The 22,794-nt window shown below is 42.0% G+C and overlaps 1 protein-coding gene across 1 annotated transcript in view; it reads right to left on the reverse strand.

Moving 5' to 3' along the window:
- LOC149175196 (uncharacterized) overlaps positions 1 to 22,587 on the reverse strand; it is a 101,188-nt gene extending 78,601 nt beyond the window's left edge. The window contains exon 1 of the mRNA XM_089419541.1: positions 21,745 to 22,587. Within this exon, the coding sequence (XP_089275667.1) occupies positions 21,745 to 22,130 (386 nt within the window). The 5' untranslated portion in view covers positions 22,131 to 22,587. The remainder of the gene's footprint in view (positions 1 to 21,744) is intronic.
- Positions 22,588 to 22,794: the final 207 nt, after the last annotated feature.

A 22,794-nucleotide genomic window follows, 5' to 3' on the forward strand; every position in this document is an offset into this window, starting at 1 on the left:
GCCATGCAAAGGCCAGGAGGGTTGACGCAATTGACTGAGGAGGTTGATTTGCCGGGGTCGGGATTGCGCAGAGCCTAGGAGCTCTAACCTTCAGTTTTATGGGGTTTAGGAGGTTGTAGGTAAGTTGCAGAGTGGAAGTGATGTGGTACTGTAGCAGAACAGTACCTAACAGGGCAAGACCAAGGTAGAGGGAGTTGTTGTCGAGGTGGATTTCTAGCCAAGGAATCCAGATCAGTGTTGCAGTTGCACAAACGATTGGAGAGGGGCATCTCGACATTGGCAAAAGGGTTTCCAGGAGGGAAATCGAGGCTCAGAGGAGTCATACCAAGAACTTCCAGGAGGGAAGTAGAGGAGTAGCGAAATGGCACTACACGGAGTAAGAGACCAGGACAGACTGGACGGAGCCTCAAACTTCATAGTCTGGAAGGCCAGAATCTTATCCGTACTAGACAAGAATCGTGTCAAGCACTTCGCCTTAAGGACGATAGCTATCCCAGCTGACCCAGCTGATAATGACAGGTCCGAGGATGCAATAGCGAGGGCTAAGAGTATCATCCTTAACGAGGTCAAGAATCATATAATATCACATATTGCTGAGAAGAACACGGCACAGGAGATGTGGGAGGCCCTGACCAAGTTGTATCAGCATACTTCCGTGCAGAGGAAGATGCTACTAGAAAATCCACCGCGATCATACTAGATGAAGAAGGGAGATCAGATCAACCCATTCCTCGGTCGATTGAAGGAGATCTGGGATCAGCTGACTTCCATAAGGGCAACGCCAAATCCAGAATTTATGGTGAGAACAGCCCTAAACGCAGTCTCAGAAGACTGGGAGGTGTTTGTCAAGAGCATACTGGGCAGGGCAACCCTTCCAGATTGGGAGGAAATGTGGGCTGCTCTTCGCCAAGAAGAGATCAGAAGGCTGAGCAAGGCGGGAAGCAGCAGCAAAGGAGTAGGAGGAAGATGTTGCCCTAGCAACTGAGGAAGAAGGACCTCTCCAAGGTCAAATGCTTCCACTGTGGGGAGCTGGGTCATTATGCGACCCCGTGTCCAAGGAAGAAGAGTAAGGGAGAGGCCTCCGAGACCAAGGTAGCGCCAGCAAGGGCAGAGAAGGAAGTGGAGACAGACGATGATTGTGCCATGAGTGCTCATGTGCCACTTCAAAAGAAGTGGGGAGACATCGAGCTGTAGTTAGGCGGACTACAGGCGATGAGAGGCAGGATCCTCGAGGTACACAGCCCCTTGGATTAGACCTTGCTACGGGAACCACGAAGAGGAGTAGCAATACTGGCGATGTCAGTAGAGACGAATGTGGATGGAGCAACAGAGGGAGCTATAGTGCAGCATTCCAAGGGCAGCACAAGGCTAACAGGCTATAACAGTGCAAGAAGCACCGGAGTGTTGCACCAGTGCAGGATGGCACAGAGAGGTGTACAACGGTGCGAGATGCATAGAGTTGTTGCAGCAGCACAGAGGTCGGAGAAGGAGCACTTGTTAGTGACAGAGGGAGCTTCAGCATCAAGAGTGTTTCTAGCCTGACGGAGATGTCAGAGTTGGGAGATCAATTACTTACTTCTCGGTAACTGAGTTGCAGTGCAGCAGTTAGCAGTGGTAGTGCTATGGGCAGCATGATGCAGCATGATGAGAGGGGTTGTAGTGCAAATGCAGCAGTGGCAGTGGCAGGGCCATGGGCAGCACAAATGAAAAGGGAGTTGCAGCACGGATGCAACAGTGGCAGTAGCAAGGCCATGGGTAGCAGTACAAGATGCAGCAATGCAGAGGATGTTGGGCAACAGGCCTAGCATCCGCACAGGAATCGATACCGGATGATCAGAGTGATGCTCAGTGAGGAGTATTACTAGAGCACAGTCCTCGCTAAGACGGAGTGTTGATTTGGGGTAGCATCGGATGTGCTCTAGCCACAAAAATTGGTGGAGAGGCTAAGGCACATGAGATCTCCAATACCCAGAAAGGGTTTTGGGTAGATTCTAAACAATTTGGGAGATATTAAAATAAATAATATTTTTATTGGAGTCCCTAAGTCTACACTTAGGGAAAATAAATATTAATGTGAATTAATATAAAACTGTGTTAGAATGGTCCAAAAGTCATGGATCAAGCCAGATCTAATCTTAACCATTGATTAGGGACTTAATCTCAGCCGTTGATTTGTCAACGAAAAAAGTATAAGAGGAGGCTTGAGGGTCACTTGGAGAACACACCAAGAGATCAAGATTTCGACTCTTTGGGGCTGGGTTTGCTGAGAAAGTTGAGAGAGTGATCGGAGTTGCAGCTGAAGGGCAGTGAATACAAAAGCAGAAAGGCAGAGATAACACCAGGAGGATCAGCACAGTAGCCAAAGAGAGGGACGCAGAAGCAGCCAAGGGCTCACGTAGAGCTAGCCAAGGCTCACGCAGAGGCAGCCAGGAGTTGTGCAGTGCCTCAAAGGGTCACCGTGGGTAACATAGAGGGCCAGAGGGCTGACACAGGCCAAGCCAGAGTGGTGTTGGGCTAACGCTAGGCCAGAGAGAGGCTCACGCAGTCCCTAGAGGCTGACGCTGGGGTTTCGTGGGGCAGATTGGAGCTGTGGAGCTGTCAGAGTGTTTATCTGGGGTTCCAGCCGGAATATCTGCTTCCGAGTAGAGAGGTACTACTGCCAAGATTTTTCTCTGTTGTGTGAGTCGGATTTGGCAACCAGATTGTATTCTGAAACTACTTAATAAATCAAACCCTCGGATAGCTACACAGATTTTCCCGCATTGGGTTTTTCTGGGGACATTAGTCCAAAAACAACAGTGTCACTTGCGTGCTTGTTTCTATTTCCTTCAGTTGATGATTTGTAATGTGTTTGCTTCACTTGTGTGCTTGTTTCTATTTCTAGGTTGAGTAGTCCTGCTATGAGGAATTGCGCAATTTTTCCAATGAACAATGACAGGCAGATTTGCACAATTCTAGCGCCCAGCAGGCAACCAGACAGAATTGCGCAATTTCTGGAGGGAAGGTTGGTTGCCCTCCAGAATTGTGCAATTTCTTAAGGGAGTTGCTCAGCCTGCAGCTGGACCAAGTCCGGTGAAACAGCCTCTGAGGGGGATGCAACAAGCTTTGATGGACAAGCTGCTCAGCCTGCAACTGGACCAAGTCTGGTGAAACAGCCTGTGAGGGGGATGCAACAAGCTTTGATGGACAGGCTGCTCAACCTACAGCTGGACCAAGTCCGGTGAAATAGCCTGTGAGGGAGATGCAACAAGCTTTGATGGGCAAGCTGTCATTGTGCAAGAAAATCACGGAAGCTTGTGTACTTGACAAAACAAAACATGCTGCTATGAAAGGTTGGTAGGGAGGCTCCAAAACGAAGCTAAGGCAAAATTTTGGAGGGTGGTTTTAGCCGCTACAACAATTGGCGACACACTGGTATAACTCCAGCTCTTTGAATGGACCTTGTTCGTGAACAAGAAGTCTAACACCTCCGGAAGTATTGTTCAGTTCTTAGTTTGTCTTGGTTTCCACACTGCTTAATTGTAAGATGTAGCATCTGCCAAGCCAAGCCAACACAATGGTTTCAATTGGAGTTGAGGAGTATATGATGCACAAGCAGTATAGTCGTCAGAGTCTTAGTTTCATCTCTGGTGTTGCTCCGCTGCCAACAGGCCTGGACAGTACCCCAATGGAGTCACGCAGGTACACAAGCATGGCTCCGCTACCAGCGAGCCTGGTCAGTACCCCGGCTAAGTTACTTGCATCACCTCTCTATGCAGGAAGCATTGCTCTACTTTTGACTTATTCATTCTTCTTCTTTTTCAAACTTTTTTCACTTTTTCAGTTTTTTCAAGCTTTTTTCACTTTTTCATTTTTCATCTTCATAACTGTGCATAGCACTTATTCATTTCAGAGGCGGAAGAGGGATCCTGACTTATTGAGAGCAGAAGAGGTTGTTCCTTCAGAGAAGTAGCTTATGTATGCCTCTAACGTGCTTGTTAAGGTTTTCCCCCTCACCTTAATCTACTTGACTGAGCTGACAAGGATAAACCCAAAAACAATCGACTAGAGTAGGGGATACTAGTTAGCACGCAAGCGTTGTGTTTTCACCAAGGTTCACTTCGAACAATACATATTTTCCATTGATGTATCATGGACTGAAGACAACAAGATCTTGCATAGAGAGAAGACAACAGATAACCAAATGTTGATAGTTGTACAAGTCCTCTTGTACTTTACCCAGCTTGTTTCAAGAGTCGCACACGGTCTATGCAAAACTAACCTACAGACAATAACAAGCAAACAAACCAAAAAGCAAAGCAAGAAGCAGGAGCAAATGCGGAAGCAAAGCAAGTAAAACAAACAAGCAAGCAAACAAACACATAAGGAAATAAGCAAACATGCATGCAAGAAAAGAGCTCAAAATCAAACACTACTCCTACTCCTAAGCTAACAGTGCATGGATCATCTCACGTGAAGTGATACTTCCAATGCAGCCACCGGCGCATTGGTTGACCCATGTTGGTGAAGGCACGGTTTGCAAACATCGCAGTTGCGCAAACTAGCAAGCATGAAAGATATAACGATGAAGACAGACACACTCTGAGCTTACAAGTGACCACAGAACAAAGATGAATGAAAGTGCGTGACATGCACTTTGTGGAGCTACCATGGTGTTGTGCTACACTGCGTGCAGATGTCGAGTGTATACATTCTCTTGATTGTTACATGTAAGCAAAGGTGAGAAAGGTAGACCACTTGCGTTGTGCATGTGTGCTCGCTGTGTAAGATTCCTCCAATGCATGAGCAATGGGATCGTGTAGTTCGAGTGGAGGAAGCGAAATCTAGGTGTTTGGTTGATCTTCAATGTAAAGCAGAGGGTGATGAAGAGCCTTGAGTTTCAACAGTTTCCTGACTGGAAGTGAAACCAACCTCAGGACAGTGAGGGCCTGACATAAGCATCAGCTCGCGCTGAAGTGCCTCGACAGTCTGCGGGGTTTTGACTTCGTTGACAGATAGATCATTGTAGACCAATGTCTTAGACAGATTAACAACGATTGAATCAACATCGTGATCAGATGAAGAAGTAAAGAGATCACGACAACCAAGATCAGAAAATTCAAGATGTTTGTCAGCATCCTCATGATTTGATGAATCGGGCAGAGGGGTAGATGAGAAGCAAAGATGTTCACCCTCTGTGTTTTCAGAAATGACAGATGACAAATTGGATAGATTTTCGGAGGAAGATGTGTCATCTCCGCACTGTGATGACAGACTGACATCCGACATGTCCTGTGAATGATCGGAAGTAGAAACATCTGGAAATGGGTTTTCACAGGGGAAATCAACAGTGGCAGAATCACAAGGGATGTCAAGATAAAGCGGATGAGGCGCAGCTAGAAGGGAGTCATCCTTCACTGCGGGTTCTTCTTTAGATTCCCGCACACACTCATCATGAATGATGGCGCAAGTTGGCTGCATCGTCGACAACTTGATCCTCGTTCACAGCAGGTGAGGAGTCTGGAATGGAAGAACACAAGACAATACAATCCGGAGGATCAACAAAACACGGGGATGGAGGTTGAGGGAACGAATCCACGTGACAACCAACAGGCTTGCAAGCCAAATCTACATAGATATCAAGAGCAGGTGGGGTGGGAGGATGTGACAATTCAACAAATGTGCGTGCATGATCTCCGACATCACTCCGCAGTGGTGGAGCTGTTTGATGAGGTGAAGGCTGACAGTCACTTGTGACAGCAGTTGTGTCTGCCTGTGATTGCACAGCTCCATCACCGAAGTGTGTTGAGCGGGGTTCAGATATGCGAAGAAGATACTCAAATCTCCCATAAAGAAATTCCCTGTGAATGATCGGAAGTAGAAACATCTGGAAATGGGTTTTCACAGGGGAAATCAACAGTGGCAGACTCACAAGGGATGTCAAGATAACGCGGATGAGGCGCAGCTAGAAGGGAGTTATCCTTCACTGCGGGTTCTTCTTTAGATTCCCGCACACACTCATCATGAATGATGGCGCAAGTTGGCTGCATCGTCGACAACTTGATCCTCTTTTACAGCAGGTGAGGAGTCTGGAATGGAAGAACACAAGACAATACAATCCGGAGGATCAACAAAACACGGGGATGGAGGTTGAGGGAACGAATCCACGTGACAACCAACAGGCTTGCAAGCCAAATCTACATAGATATCAAGAGCAGGTGGGGTGGGAGGATGTGACAATTCAACAAATGTGTGTGCATGATCTCCCACATCACTCCGCAGTGGTGGAGCTGTTTGATGAGGTGAAGGCGGACAGTCACTTGTGACAGCAGTTGTGTCTGCCTGTGATTGCACAGCTCCATCACCGAAGTTGAGCGGGGTTCAGATATGCGAAGAAGATACTCAAATCTCCCATAAAGAAATTCCCAATCAATTTCATCTTTGGGAAATCAGTATGCAAGATTACAAAAGCGTGTAACATTGATCAACAGATTGATCGGGTGCTTTTCATAATTTTAAAATTTCTTGATCGAGTGCTTTATAGTTAAAGTGATAGAAAGCACGATATATCTCTGGCAACGTGGCACACCAGTGCATTGGGTGCCCTCAAAGCGTGTAGATGAACAGTGCGCAAGTCATGTATTCTTCAAAGATTCCACGTCTTTCGCATGAACCTACAACGCTAACCGCATGCCTAACCAAGGCTACATGGCCTCCACCATCGTATGTTTTATGTGACAAGTTATCCGAGAGCTCTTCCGAGATTATGAAGTCGTTTCCATAAGACATACACTCTGAAAGAGCAACTCTGTAGTTAGTCATGATAGATATGTAGAGATTCAAAACAGATGTGAGGACTCAGCTTGTCATCTGGCCCTCCTTCTAGCGCCAAAATGTTGACGGTGTTGGACCCGCCAACATGTAAGGGGATCTCCATGGTAAGAAGTCTCAATTATACCTCAGACCGTTTGGTGTAGGAGTCCCAACAGTGGGTCGTACAGTAATGCCTTGACCGCGATTTCGCACAGAGGCAAGTACGATGTCTCTGTTGGTAGCCAAGGTGTGATAGCTACAACAAGCCAAGGAAGGTGCATGAGAGGTTCTAACACACGGGGGTTGAGATGAATGTGCCCCTTGGAAACCTGTAATAGCACAGAGTTAAAAAGGGAACACACGAGCAAATATGCATCACAACATGCAAGGCAAGTTAGCTAGCAATCCAAAGTGATGGTTAAACCAATAACACGTTTCAGAAAGATTCATACATACATACACAGAAATAGCTATACATGCATGCGTAAGCAAACAGATACATATATCATTTAGAGTAGATAGATAACTGAAATACAATACAACATATGCATGAAACGTGTTGGCTCTTGTTATATTAAGAAGTGTAAGTTCCAGTGATACAATATATCCATGTCCAACCACTAGTTCCGATAGTGAAACGCTACAACCACAACCTCCTGCTCCTCCAAAGAGATATACTAGCTCTCCGCAGTGGAGAAGCCAAAGTTCGTTACAATACTGTCCAAGCTCTCTCTAAGATAGTCCTATCGGAAGCTTCGATGACCAAAAGCTTTTACAATGAGTTATGAGGTTCTATTTATAGCAAAGGGTGGGGTGACCCTTGACATTCCCCTTTGTGACAGTTCATCTACTCTCATGACTCTTCATCTACTCTATGATTGTTACATCCAACTATCGACACTTGAACTTCCACTTGACAAGATGTTACATTACAATGCACATGTGCCCATGTGAGACAAAATGGCTTGAGCAAGACATCAATGACACTCGGTCTTTTGTGATGAGACCAACCCTTTGACATGCTTGTGATGGTGAAGGTGGTGAGTTGATGCCAAGCTTGGTCGTCTATGATGGTGTGCCATGGTGACATCTTGTTGAAGCGAACTCTTCCCTCCGTTGCATCCCGGTGCATTAGTGTGGCTCCTCCATCCAACTTGTCTGCTAACATGCGCATGGTCTTCTTGGGTGCGGCCAAACTGGCAACACACTGATGCATAGTGTCTGTGTTGATCTTCCAGTGTGTGCTGGTGGTCATGCGCATCAACTGTCAACTGCATGTTCAGCTCCAGTCAGACTTGCTTCTTGTCTTTGCCTTGGTGAGTGTGCTGAATGGGTGGGATCGCATGAGTGCGCATAATGACATGCATGCTGCTAAATTCCCTTGCATGCAATCAACAACACTGCTCACCATGTCTGCTCCGTGCCAGCTGCTGGGATGGATCTATAACTTGTACAGGCGCAGTTTCATCCGTGAGTGCATGTTGCACCCCCTGCTGTACCTATTCCTACTGCAACTCATTCTCTCGTCTATGCAGCTCCTGTTCTTCCTTGAGTTGCTGCTTCAGCACATGCAACTCCTTCTTTGTTCCTTCCTCTGCCCTCACGCGACCGTCTTGTCACGCCGTCACCTCATAGCCTCAACCTCCAAAGTTGCTTTCGTCATGAGTGGATCTTCTTTGAATTTGCAACTTTGCTTCGCCTCTATGCTATCAACAACCTTCTTCTTGCACTCGCCGCATGCGAGTGTGCTACCTTCTGTTGTTGTTGATGGTGTTGCTCGCTGTGATGCTGCTGCCATCTTATCTTGATGTCCTTGTCTACGAACAACTTGATGTCTTCATAGGTAGGCAAGCTCATAGACACTTGCTTGGTTGCAACCCTCGTTGTGCTCTCAACGGTGTCCTTTGACTCTGCTCTCCTGAAGGCCATTGTACTTGTGCTACTGAGAAATGGATGAACACCTGTGATGCCAGGAGACATAGCAACGCTCATGGCAAACAACCTGTCAGTCGAAAACCAAAACAAACTTGAGAACTGACTTGCAACATACCTGTGTCATTGATCATGAAGGTTGCGCAATTTCTGCCGGGAGGTCGGGAGACTGACTGCCAAAACTACGGAAGGCATAGTCCGGGCTGTTGGGAGGCTGACTCACTGCTTCTGGGCCAACAGGACACTACCTCCAAGAATTGCCCAATGCAAGCCTGCAGGTCAGTGCCTGGCTAGACTTGCGCAATTTCCAGAGGGAAGGCAGAGCCTTCGCTTCCAGAAATGCGCAATGCTAGGCGGGCAAGCCACAGTGCTGGCCAAGGTAGCCCAGTTCGACCAACGGGTGACTGAAAACATGAGAAGTGTGAAAGCATGATGAGATGAGTGCAAACAAGAGTGAATGATCATTCATGCAAACAGCAAGTGCAGGATTCAGGACACGGGAAGGCATGCATGTATGTGAAGCGAGTCGCCACAACAGCGACCGTCCATGCAAAAACAGTTTCATGCATACGACAGTAGTGAGATGTTAACAAAAACTGAAACAATGCTAGTACAAGCTAGTATGTATCAAAACGACAACAAGCACTCACTGAAATCAAGTAGATAGAATTCATACAAAGCGAAACAAAAAATGCACCAGAAACGCAGCGCGAGACATGAAAAGCAAACTTACCCAAAACAACTGAGTTGAATGTGCCGACAACTCCTAGATGCAATGTGGGATGTCAGAGCTGCAAAATCGATGTGAGGAATGAGCTCTGCAATGCCCAGTTGATGAGTTTTGATAAGATCGAGGTTGCGACGCACATGCCACAAATTTATGGAAAGCGGCACTTAGTGGGAGGTTTCTGAAATGATATTTGCATGTAACCTCCAGCTGCTAAAAATAGATCCCTAAAACAAGGGATGCCTTTGCATGCTTCCTTGGGAGGAGCAACCCATGCATGCAAATCAGTTTTGCTTGATCTCGGAGGGAACGGTCAACTCAACTGCACATGCAACAGTCTACTCAGCTGGGAGGAAAAAATGTGCATTTCTGGGAGGGAGTTGGGCTGGCTGCCCAGAGGGATTGCGCAATTTTTGGGCAGAGCAACTGATTGTTGCCCAGGATTGCGCAATTTCTGGGCTGAGCAGTCCTGCTGGGAGGAATTGCGCAATTCTGGAGCCCAGCAGGCTGCCAGACAGAATTGCGCAATTTTTGGAGGGAAGGTTGGTTGCCCTCCAAAATCGCAGATTTTCTTAAGGGAGCTACTCAGCGTGCAGCTAGACCAAGTCCAATGAAACAACCTGTGAGGGGGATGCAACAAGCTTTGATGGACAGGCTGTCATTCTGCAAGAAAATCACTTAAGCTTGTGTACTTGACAAGACAAGACATGTTGTTGTGAAAGGTTGGTAGGGAGGCTCCAAAACGAAGCTAAGGCAAAATTTTGGAGGGCGGTTGTAGCCGCTAGAACAACCACCTAACCTATCAATTTAGTGGGCATCCACTCAAATTTCATCTATAAAATTTCTTGCCCTAGGTGTTGCTCTAAGAGGGAAACCCTAGCCTCTTTTCCCCTCAAATTGAGGACTTTCTTAAAGGTTTCATGAGCCTTAACTTAGTTAAATATCATTGTAAGAAACCCTTTCCCTCGGGCCTTGACCTTGTAAATAATGACCATCAAAAATATCAAAACCCTTGGTCTTGAGCCTTTCTTTTATAAGGGTTTTCTTTTAGAACGTTTTGCTTCTTTGAAGCCTTGAACCATTATTGAGCCTCTCTCTTGAATGAGCTCTAGCTTGATCCAACATTGCACGATGCGCCGAAACGTTTCAAAGTTTCTGAAACAGGGGTGTTTAGAAACGTCACCTCCCAAAAATGGAAACGATAGTCAAAACGTCATATATATATATATATATATTGTAAGAAAAAAGGGAAATAAGACACACATATGACAATTTATAAGAAAAACCAAGTCTATATTAACTATCATAGATGATTACATGATGGTCGAGTTTCAAAGTTTCAAGTACGGGTACGGCCCAAAACACTTAATTCCTAGAAGTTTTGTGACATATGCTTGATCACTTTGTGCCATATACCTAGCATATCTATTTTAAGTGATCTCCTTCCTACCGAGACTCCTCCCATTAGTGAAAGTCTATAAAGAGCAGGGGTTTTTCGTTGAGGTGACACTGGGCCTATACCCCATTGTTAGCACTTTATCTAGCTTTTGTCTTGTAGTGTTTCCCTCTGCAAGGCTTGTTAGATTTTGTGTTAACAGTACCATTACACAAGTAAACTAACACTAATGTGTTAATTATACAAGGTCTTGTGTACTACAATTGTGAGTTATAAAGAGCTCTCAGATTGAGATTGTGATTTTTGGGAGTGGTGGTTGTTCTACATGATTCCACCCTTCAACCTCCTTTTTCCTTTCCTCCATCTTCCTCCTTAAAATCTAATTGTAACAACTTATGTGGGTCACCTCTAAAGCTTCCTTTTATCTAGTTTATGGCAAAGGCAAGTTCTACAATTTTGTTCAAAATTCTACAAGGGCACGAGCACAATAAAAGGGATGGTTGTAGTTGATGGTTAGCATTTAGTGGGTTCATAGTGATTACAACGACCATGGTACTCCACCACGACTTAATAGACACTGAGAGATGATCGAGGCGGGGAGGAAGGGTAATATATTCTCAAGAGAGATCTCGCAACTTTAGTGGTAAGGTGCAATGTCCCTTTACTAGGATTTTACCAATCAGCGATTAAGATATTCCCATGTTTGCCAAGTTGCCTTGTCCAACACCTTAACTACTGGTTGGAGCATTTTGACAAACAGTTTCCATGCATGAATCTTACAAGTAATCTTGTGGTTGATGGCATATAATCATTATCTCAATCAACACACAATTAATATATCAACATCATTACTAAAAGACATGAGTAAAACATTGTTCATATGGCACCAACAAAGGGGTAAAAACATCAACCAATTATGTTTCATCAATATTGGCATACAAGACCAGTTTAGAAAACGTGACTATAGGAAACTGATGGGAAATTATCACTGTTGTAGACCTCTCATAATCTGATGCAAGTTCAATATTGGTATAGTAGCCCAACCTACTCATGGCCCATTCAATGATTATGCTATGATCAAGGTCTTGGCTCCCATTTGATTACTAACCTGGCAAGTGGCAAGATTTGGGTTGTAGGTGTTTAAAGAAAATTGTTGTTGTCTATAAGAGATACAATACTCCAAACTTTGTGCAAACCCTTCACTAAATTATGTTAAAATACAAACTGGGAGCTTCAACTCTACTTAGCTACCACAGAAATGAACCTGACCCTCTCATAATGTAACTATACTCCGCCCCAAACACCCATCAATACACATGAAGAAATTGTTCCTCCCGATAAATGACATGAATCGACTTACAGAATGGTATACAACCTCTTCAACCATATTTGGTTGTTATATAAATAAAATCACTTCCCTAGATGAATTATCCAATGCTTTCCCCAAGAATTGATCTCACAACTTAGCATGTCCCCTGCCATATAAATTCGACCTTCAACCTACAGAATTGGCCCACCAATCAAAACACCAAAAACAACAACAACAACAAAACAAAACAAAAAAAATGTTGGCATGAACGCGGTCCTCAAGATGACTCGTTCTTCAAGCTATAAATCATCTATCAAGGATAAACATTGTTCTCCATTGCAAATTTCCACACTGAGTTATTCGGCCCTTCCATACTGCACAAGGCCTCCACTAATTCACAATAACTCGATTTCCAAGCAAGTATATGACCATGCCACAATAATTAATTATTGCCACTAGAATTTGGGCTCCTAAAGAACATTAATTGAAACCCCTGCAATAAAATTTCTTCTCAATGATGGCTCAGCCCTAGGTGTAAATATGGAGGTCTCCTAATGAAATATGCCCTGCAAAACAAATGGAATCTCTTAACAAACATAAAACCCCAAAATTCTAGCAAACCTATCTTGCCAATCAATACACTCCAATGAGAAATTCGCAGTGGTTCCTCCTCAAATTGGCTTGGGTGTATAATGTATAGTTTCAACACCAAACACAATTTTCCTTAGGGATAGGGTTTTACCCCTTCCTTGTCCACAAAGGCTCAAAATCAAATAAAAGAAATCATCCATCAAAATGCCTAAAGAATGATCTTGAGCTCTCCATGGGTAAGAATTCCATGGGTACCAATACCATGGGCAAGTAAATACATAATAATGTGACTTTATAAAGTTCACCTTGTTCTCATAACCACATTTTAATCTAATTAAATCAATTGTTTCCCTTGTAATGATCAATTGGAAAGGGGCATGACAGTCCTCCCTCGAAATTGCTTGTCTTCAAGCAATGACATAACCTACATATCAATACCTGGATCCCATATACCACTGTGTCACTCCATACCAATGTTTTAAAACTCCGACTCTGACTCCGACTAGGTATCGACTCGGTCGGCTCGATTTCAATGACTCGGTCGTTGTAAAAAATACATTAAATATTTATTTTTTTATAAAAAACATAATTTTAAAGATATCCATTCATGTTTCCAAACACATAGCATTAGAATATAAATAGAAGACAAGATATGATCAAAGTAGGCTCATGAATATATCCATTCTATCAAAATGGCACCCAGTGCACTGTCCAATAGATACATGATGATGATATAGAGATCAAAACAAAAACACATAACCAAGGAGGCTAGAAATAGTGTTATCCTCCAAAATAGATTGTAAGTCATCAAGGAACTAATACAAGGGTCCAAGAGTGTTCCTCACTCCAAGAAAGTCCCAAAGTGCATGTGTACATCTTCAAAAGGTGCATCCTCCACCATGATGTCATCTAGGAGAGACCCTATGTCACCCTTTTCAAGCATGTGAGTGACATGGCACCCCTAAGGGTAAGCATTGGCATCAAAGAGGGATGTGCTAGCCCTCCTAAGTCATCTCAATGATAACCATCCTCATCTATGCTTTGGAAGAAGGCACCATCCACCAAAATAGGGTCAAGGCCAGCCAGGGGGCATCTTCAGTCCATTTGGGCATATCATCAAATAGTCCAACGTCCAAGCTTTTAAGTTTAGTGTTTTAGCATTTGGAGGCTCATCAAGGGGTGTAGCATCACGTGGAATCAACTCAAGGCTCAATGCATCTTTGGAGGGCCAAGGTTGGGGCCACAAAGTTAGGTTTGCTTTAAGAAAGGGGCAAGGAACCTATTGGAAGGTTTTGAAGAAGAATGAAGTTATCCCTTAAGGAATCTCTACTACATATGTGATACCACCTAAACAAACCTCTCAAGATCAAGTGAGACAAACTTATTTAGGGACAAAAAACCATTAAAGTATCATCGTGAAAACCTTGGAGTCCCCCAGAAGCAAAAAAAAAAAAAACGTTGTTTTTTAATTCACGGGCCGCTGTCATCCAACCCAGCCAAGTAGGCTCGGACTCGGCCGAGCTGTCTCGGTAATAACACGGTCAGCCAAACCGGTTCACTAGCTGAGTCGACCCAGCGAGGCCTTGACTCGGACCAACTCGGCCGAATCAGTTCCGCGCCAACGGAATCTTAAAACACTGCTCCATACCACTATATTATCCAACCATCAACAAATCCCTCGATACCTAGGTACTAAATATACCACTGTATCATCTGACCACAAGTGGATCCATTGTAGTGTGAACCATCCCTCAAAATCATCCCTGGTAAATCTAACAGGCATATCTCCTCATGTGCCAGTGGGGATGCAACTGTTGCGTTAATCATCCGTTCCCCTAGAACCCAATCCACTAAATGGTGAGCATACTTACCATACAATTCCCAACACTGTGTCAGACCAATGGCATGCCACCTAAAAAAATCCTGCCAATGCACTCTGGAAATACCGCTATCCTAATCATTGAGAATACACCTAGACATCTCATGGAGCCTACACGCTTCCCTGCTAAACAAACCTGCCCCCCTGGGCTGACCTATACACCGATGGAAACGTGAAAGGACGCGTGAACTCGATCACCCAATCAAATCCTCTGTCAATGTAATCACAGCCCCGCACCTCTAACAAACCTATTATAAGGTCCATAGATACACTCTACAATTCTAAATCTAGAGTAGGCAAGGCCCACAATAAGCCTGTATAACAATCATGCCTCGACTTGTCTTGCTAACAAGTCATACACTCCATCTCATCACCTGGCATAACACCCTCAAGGCCCTCCCCATAGAACCTCTCTCTGACCTGACTGTAAATGTGGCAATCCTCAAGATGCACTGCCAATAGTGAAGCATGGACCACTCTCATAGTCTTGTCCTTGAGTGTGGACTCAAGGGCTAAGCAGATGATGTCTTCTCTATTGTCTACTCGCCCTCTGGTAGGTGTCCATCCCTCAACTCAAAGGCAAACATGTTCTCTAAATGCTCCATCCCCAAGTGGAATACCCAATCTTTGCATGTTGTTGGTCTCATGGATAAAATACCTGTAACAATGTCATCCACGCTCTCCATAAACTCAATAGTGTGCCCCATCACTTTGCAAAAGATCTATCTGATCCTACTACTCGTCATGCCTCACCTTGACTGAATCTAAGAAATCATTATTGCATCAAATGAATCTTGGACACCCCATCAAGAGCTGGATCCCATTACCCATTTGGGATTTTGTCATCCCAAATATCTGAGGGCTCTTGTTGTGTTATACCTCTGACTAGAAGTATATTTCCAAACATCACTAACTCATAATCTCTTTCCATTCCAACTAAAACGGACTTCTGAAATAGGAAGTATCAACAAGAATGATATTGTTTTTAGAGTCCACAACCTCCCATGAAATGTCTTCCATCATCTTTAGTTATCAGAAACCCCTGAAAAAGACCCTGTGTATAAACGCCAACACACGGAATATTTTGACCATGTTGATGCTATGCCACTCTGATTTCAACTGGAATGCTTATATACTAAAGGTTTATCTCATGATCATAATCAACCTATAAAAGCAATCGGAAAGAGTTGGCTCCTTCTTCCTCATACCAACTCACCTACCCACTATGTGGATTTATGGTACTGCAAGCCTTCTCTATGTACTCCTGAAGTGTTGCTCCATAGCTCCAGAGTAGGCTCCTTTTGTTGTGTCATTAAAAACTCTAACTGTTTCCCAACACAAGTAAGATTGGCAACTGTCCTAGCACAACTAACTCCAAGGAACTTAAGCTCATTGTCTTGTTGTAATATGGTGTCCTTGAGCATCTTGGTTCTCTCCTTCATTTCTAGAAGGCCTTCTTTAAGATGTTTAATCTCTTCTTGAGTATGTTCCTGGTGACTATCATTGGAAAGTCTTGTAGAAGAGATCGATGAAGTGATACAACTGTCCTCCTCATGGGTTGTGGCTGCCATATAAGATTGAATTTCCACACAAGGCTCATCCATCTCCTTTGGTTTGAACCCTACCAACTCCTCATCAAGCAAGGGTTTAGCTTCCTTCATGTTGTTTGACAACATTCTATACCAAGTTATAAGCAATTGTAGAAGTGACCTGCTTTTGTTTCCAAACAACCAATAATAAAGATATGATGGGTTGGAAAATAACATCACTTTCATCACACTCATCAATAATTGTACCCATGATGATTCTCATGTGCTCATGAATGGATTTTCCATGGTCTTTATTGATAGCATCGAGGAAATAATGAAACAATTGTAAAACAAGATCATGATAACCATAGTCAAGCATAATAACACATGACCTTACCTCTACCATTAGTTTTAGAATCTTGGCCCTCTTGCCAAAAGATGGACTATCCATTTGATCAAGCCCCTTGAAGCTTCCCACAGTCAGCTAAAATATTTCCCACATTATATTCCCCTTATAAGGGATTTCAAGAGCTGTAACCCTTAAAGATTCACTCAAACAATGTGCAACAGCAGGCCTTACCTGTCCATCTTCATGCCTCAATAGCCTGTACTCACCCAAGTTATTCACTGTTGGAAACATAGCTTCTAGAGTCAACTAAGAAGGTGGTTGTCCCACCAATTGTAATTACGTTGTCACCTCCTCCACCGAGCTAAGGACATCTTTGGATGGAGACAATTGTCCAAATTGATCTCCTATTCTAAAAAGCTCTTCGTCCATCATTCTTCCCACCATCATACTATTGCTTTGCTGATCACTCACCCAAACAATCTAGATTTCATGGTTAACCCCTCAGGCTGGCAAGATGCACAGCTCTGATACCATCATAATGTCACTTAGGATTTTACCAATCAGCGATTAAGATGTTCCAAAGTTTTACAATCTACCTTGTACAACACCTTAATTGTTGGTTGGGGCATTATGACAAACAGTTTCTATGCATGAATTTTACAAGTAATCTTGCGGTTGATGGCATATAATCATCATCTCAATCATCACGCAATTAAATAACCGCATCATTAGTAAAAGACATATAGGAGTAACACCTTATTCATATGAAAACAGCAAAGAGGTAAAAACATTAGCCAATTATTTAATATCAATATTGGCATACAAGACCAGTGTGGAACCTAGCAATGTGACTATAGAAAATCAAAGGGAAATTATCATTGTTGTAGCCCTCTCATAATATGATGCAAGTTCAATACTGGTACAAATGATAGCACCCTAGAGTACTCACAAGCCTTACAATGATTGCACTCTAACTAGAGTCTTGCCCCCACTTGATTAATAACCTAGCAAGTGGCAAGAACTAGATTATGGGTGTTCAAAGAAGATTGCTACGGTCTATAAAAGATATAGTCCTCCAAACTTTGCGCAAACCCTCCACTAAATTACGTTAAAATAAATACTTCGTTGCCACAGAGATGAACTCGGCCCTCTAAAAATGTAGCTGTACTCAACCCCCAACACCCATAAATCCAGATGAAGAAATCGATCTTCCCAATAAATGATAGAAATCAGCATACAGTATGGTATACAACCTCTTCAAACAAATTTGGTTGTTATATAAATATAATTGCTTCCCTTGATGAATCAACCACGGCTTTCTTTAAAAATTGATCTTACAACTTAATATGTGGCCTACCACATAAATTTGGCCTTCAACCTACATAATTGGCCAACTAATCAAGACACTAATAAAAATAAATAAATAAAAAATAAAATCCTCAAGATGACTCATTCTTCAGGGTATAAATTGATCTCTCAAGAATAAACATTGTTCTCCCATTGCAAATTTGACCTAGGGAATATATGGTTTCTCAATGAATTACTCAACCCCTTCTACATTGCACACTGCCTCCACTAATTCATAATATAGCTCAGTCTCCCAACAAGTATGTGAACATGCCAAAATAATTAATTATTTCCATTGAAATATGCACTAGGTGTAAATATGGAGGTCTCCTAATGAAATATGCCCTACAAAATGGAATCTCCTAACAAAATTAAAACTTCAAGATTTTAGCAAACTCATGAAATATGCACTAGGTGTAAATATGGAGGTCTCCTCATGAAATATGCCCTACAAAATGGAATCTCCTAACAAAATTAAAACTTCAAGATTTTAGCAAACTTATCTTGCCAATCAACACACTCCAATGAGAAATCTGCAGTGGCTCCTCCCTCGATTAGCTAGGGTGTATAGTTTCAACAAAAAACCCAATTTTCATTAAGGATAGGGTTTCACCCGTTCCTTAGCCACAAGGGCTCAAAATCAAATAAGAGAAATCATCCATCAACATGCCTAAAGAATTATCTTGAGCTGCCTTTTATAATCTTTGGCCATCCCAATACCATGGGTAAGTATTCCATGGATACTAATACCATGGGTAAGTATTCCATGGATGCCAATAGCATGGGCACCAATACCATGGGCAAGAAAATACATAATAATGTGACTTCATAAAGTTCACCTTTTTCTCATAGCCAAATTTTCATCTAATTAAATCAATCATTTCCCTGTAGTGATCACTCAGAAAGGGACATGACATAAGGCACGTGGGATAAATATTGTTCTAGATGTCTATGGGCAAAGAAACAAGAGTGAGCAAGTTAAAACCGCCATATGTGTTTGCTTTGGATGCTTGGTAATAGACATGAATTAAAACACATAAGAACGTACAAATTTTCTAATGCGGCCCAAGATCAAGTTGAAAGCATTGAAAGGAAGGTAAGGAATCCATAATAGGAAATATTCCCATTAGAGACATCCCAACTGTCTTTCCTCACAAAGCTCAACATACTCACTAAAGAAGGACGAATAATTCACTTCTTATGGACTATGCGTGAGATGTTGACCAACCCAATAAATCACAAATAATTGTTGATGAGCATGATTGTATATCTACGCTTGTGCAATATATCATTGCAAAATCTAGAGAAGAGAAACAATGAAGGAAACAACACCAGAGATAATCGCATTGAGGAAGTTATCATAAGCAATGGAACGAGGAAGCAATATCATCCAGTTGTTGTTGAAGTTGAACCTAAGGTTATGCTATATTTCCACGATCTCAAGAACATCGCAATGGTTTCAAATAGCACATTGGTGAAAATTCTACAACGATGAGGTATACATTGTTTTGGTCACAGACATATCCCCATGCCCATGCAACTTGGAGAATAGAATGAAGACCAATCTCCAACTTCTCGATGGATAAAATGGATATGGACCAATACAGCATCCCTTGATCAATATGCACACAAACTGAAGTCCTACAACTTGGAATGATCTTTGAACATGTCTTTCTTAACCACATACCAGGATACATGTCAAGTTAGTCTTGATAATCTCAATTATAATATGCTCATAGATATAATCATTAGTGATGTGCCAAAATATAGGTAACAATGTCAAAGTGGATTTTGACGTATGTTGTGGAGATTGGGGAAAATCTCAAGATATAACACTTCGAAGGAATATCTATGATGCAATATTTGTTAAACACTAAGGAAACTTGATATCTTCAATTCAAATGCATATGTTATTAAAGTTGAAATCAAATTTGACATCCCACATAAAAGGGGCCAGGGTGAACTAAATTCTGCTAGCAATTTTTTTAAATCACTTTTATTTACCTCAAAAAAAGATATAAAAGTGTTTTTCTTCACTTTATTGCCTTGACAAAAACTTTAATTGATGAATAGATCCCGTCTAGATTTCATTTTGTCGGGAACATTTTTTGTTGTTTTTATTTTCTGATTTTATTTTGAGTTTTTATTCTAGGGGCATCCCATAGTACCCCAAGCAATGGGAGTGTCCCATTGTTTCAAACGATGTCCCAAATATAGCCCCCAACTACCAATGCTCATTGTGTTTAAAGGAAGCACCAATGGATCCGAAAGTATATTGGGAACCCATTTCCAGTCTACACTAGCACAGATACATCTTAACCCCAACACTATAAGCACCAACAATTATCATAAACAAAACAAAGTGTAAATCAGATTTAATAAGCACCAACAGGAATCAAAATGAACAAGGCTCAAACCAATAGGTGTTTTAAAGATCAGGGTTAACATGGATCTACGCTGATCTATTTCATTAGTCTATTATTTTCATTCTTATTATCATTAGCCTTTTTGTTTCATTACAATCTTGATTTTTTCGTTCATTTATACAAATCTCAAACTGTTTTCAATTTGAAAGTGTTACAGATGTGATATGTCTATCTGGGCTGTAAGTGCACATTACTGCTCTCGGTGCAAATATCCAAGGTTAAATTGGACCTATGTTAGTCGGCTCTTTTGGTTTTCTTTTTCTTTTTCTTTTTCTTTTTTTTACATTAAATATCAGAGACCAAATGCTTTCCATTTTATGTTATTTACCATCCATGGATGTACATACACAAAGATCTCCCCAACCATTTGCTGTAAAACACCTTATGTCTCTCGGAGACAAAACGTTTTCAAACACCAAACAAAAATTTGAAAACTGCTTAACCGTTCCAAATACATCTGATTCCTAAGTGTTTCCAGAAATTATCAACAACTTCCTACAGTTGCTCTTTTTCTAAAGATCTAAAAGGAAAAAAATAAAAGAGCCTGCACTAACCCTAAAGGTGAGAACCTGTGTCAACGCATTCGCTGATTTCCAAAGTAAAAATTTGAAATTCACCAAATTTTAAGGAGAGCCGAATTTATTTAGCACAAATTCGTTTTAACTTTGACTTGATTTTAACAATTTGATTTTCACTTTGACTTTGACTTGATTAGTTTTTAATGATGTTTAAGGAGAGCCGAATTAATTTAGCACAAATTCGTTTTTAACTTACTTGATTTTAACAATTTGATTTTCACTTTGACTTTGACTTGATTAGTTTTTAATGACGTGATTTTGATTTTGAAATATATGATTAATCATGTTGTATGCTATTTTGAATTTTTCATGCCTATCATGCTTTTGGTTACATATATTTTTATTTTCATTTCCATTTTTATATATATTTTAAATTTTTTTACTAACGTCGAATTTAATGCCGAATTTTATAAATTTTATTCCAGACATTTTCACTGTCGAATTTTTATCGAACCTCAAGGTCGTCAACTCGAATTCAAATTGATAGACCAGCTAAAGAGGAGCAATTTAGTAAGGGGAAGAACACTGTAGCAGCGCTTTTAGATAGATTATGCTTAGAAATAAATTGTTTCAATTTACGGAAACCATCGTCGGGCTTCCTACAACTAAACTACCACAAAGTTTCCGATAATTATGGATCCTTGCCGCATTAGTTTCCTGTTTTATGTTCCAATTACTTGGGCACGCACAGAGAAACACCTTTTAAAAATAAATACATGAAGCGGGTAAAATGCCCACAATTTGCTTCAAAGTTGACTTTCTATCATTGCTCTAACTAGATATCAACAAGATTGTTCAGGGTTTGTGGCTAAAATCAACTAGGAATAGTAGTAGAATTCTTTAAGGTTTGGGGTTAAAGATTATGGAAAGAAAATTTATAGCAACTTACAGCTTCTGGCAGCCATCCAAAATGAGAGAGTCCAAGTTCTTTAGGTCTGCCAACAGCGCCGCAACATCGTCGTCGACAACCCACGTTCCGGCCATGTCCAAAACTCGCGTAGAGAGCATGCAACACCTTACGCTCTTCAGTACCGCCCGCGTCCAAGCCCTAGACGAAGGAGGATGCTTCGGACGGCATTTGACAGAAAATGGCACAACCCTAGCCAGGTCACGAAACTGGCGGCATGTACAGACCAGGAATACCAAATCCACCACATCATTAACCAGCCCCATGATGCACGTTAAGACCTCCGGAGGAAGATCTGTTAGAATTGCGGGCAAGAACCCCACTTCCTCCGTCGATGAGTCGGGGGTTCGACTCCCTCCGTCGCTCATCTTCGGGGATCCTTAAAAGCCCAAGAGGGTTCCCTGACAGTGATGATACCAAACGGGGGCAATGATCCCAACGTTGGTTGTGCTTCGACTGTTGCCTTAACCTACCCTGGAAGACGTCCATAAATATACTGAAAACAAGTGTTGCTTGCATACTCATCTGCTGAATCTTTTGCCGCCCTTTACATGCTTTCACGGCATCTCAATAACAGCATTCTACCTGCTCCCGCGGAGCTGTGAACGGGATATTTGTCCATGGAATTGATGTTTACATTTACAGATATAACCACGATTTTTCAAGCGTTTGGCGATTGAATGGGAAAGCACTTGCAGGAGGCGAAATAGGAGTAGAGAACGGTCATTCGGTGATTTATACATACATGGTGAATTCTGTTATGCCTGTTATATCATATAGATGTAGTTATATTTCTAATTTCATGGACATTTCGTTTTGATAAAAAGTGTGAAGATATTTTTTCATGGACATTTCGTTTTGATAAAAAGTGTGAAGATATTTTTTCATGGACATTTCGTTTTGATAAAAAGTGTGAAGATATTTTTATTTTAAAATTTGGGGTTAAAGTTAGTTATATATAGTTTATGTAAAATTGGGATTACAGTTAGTTATATTATATATATGTGTTCAATAATATAAATTTTAAATAAA

This window comes from Pinus tabuliformis, chromosome 4_1 (assembly GCF_031772625.1).
Source record: "Pinus tabuliformis cultivar Carrire ecotype Pingquan chromosome 4_1, CPIR1, whole genome shotgun sequence".
NCBI lineage: Eukaryota > Viridiplantae > Streptophyta > Pinopsida > Pinales > Pinaceae > Pinus > Pinus tabuliformis.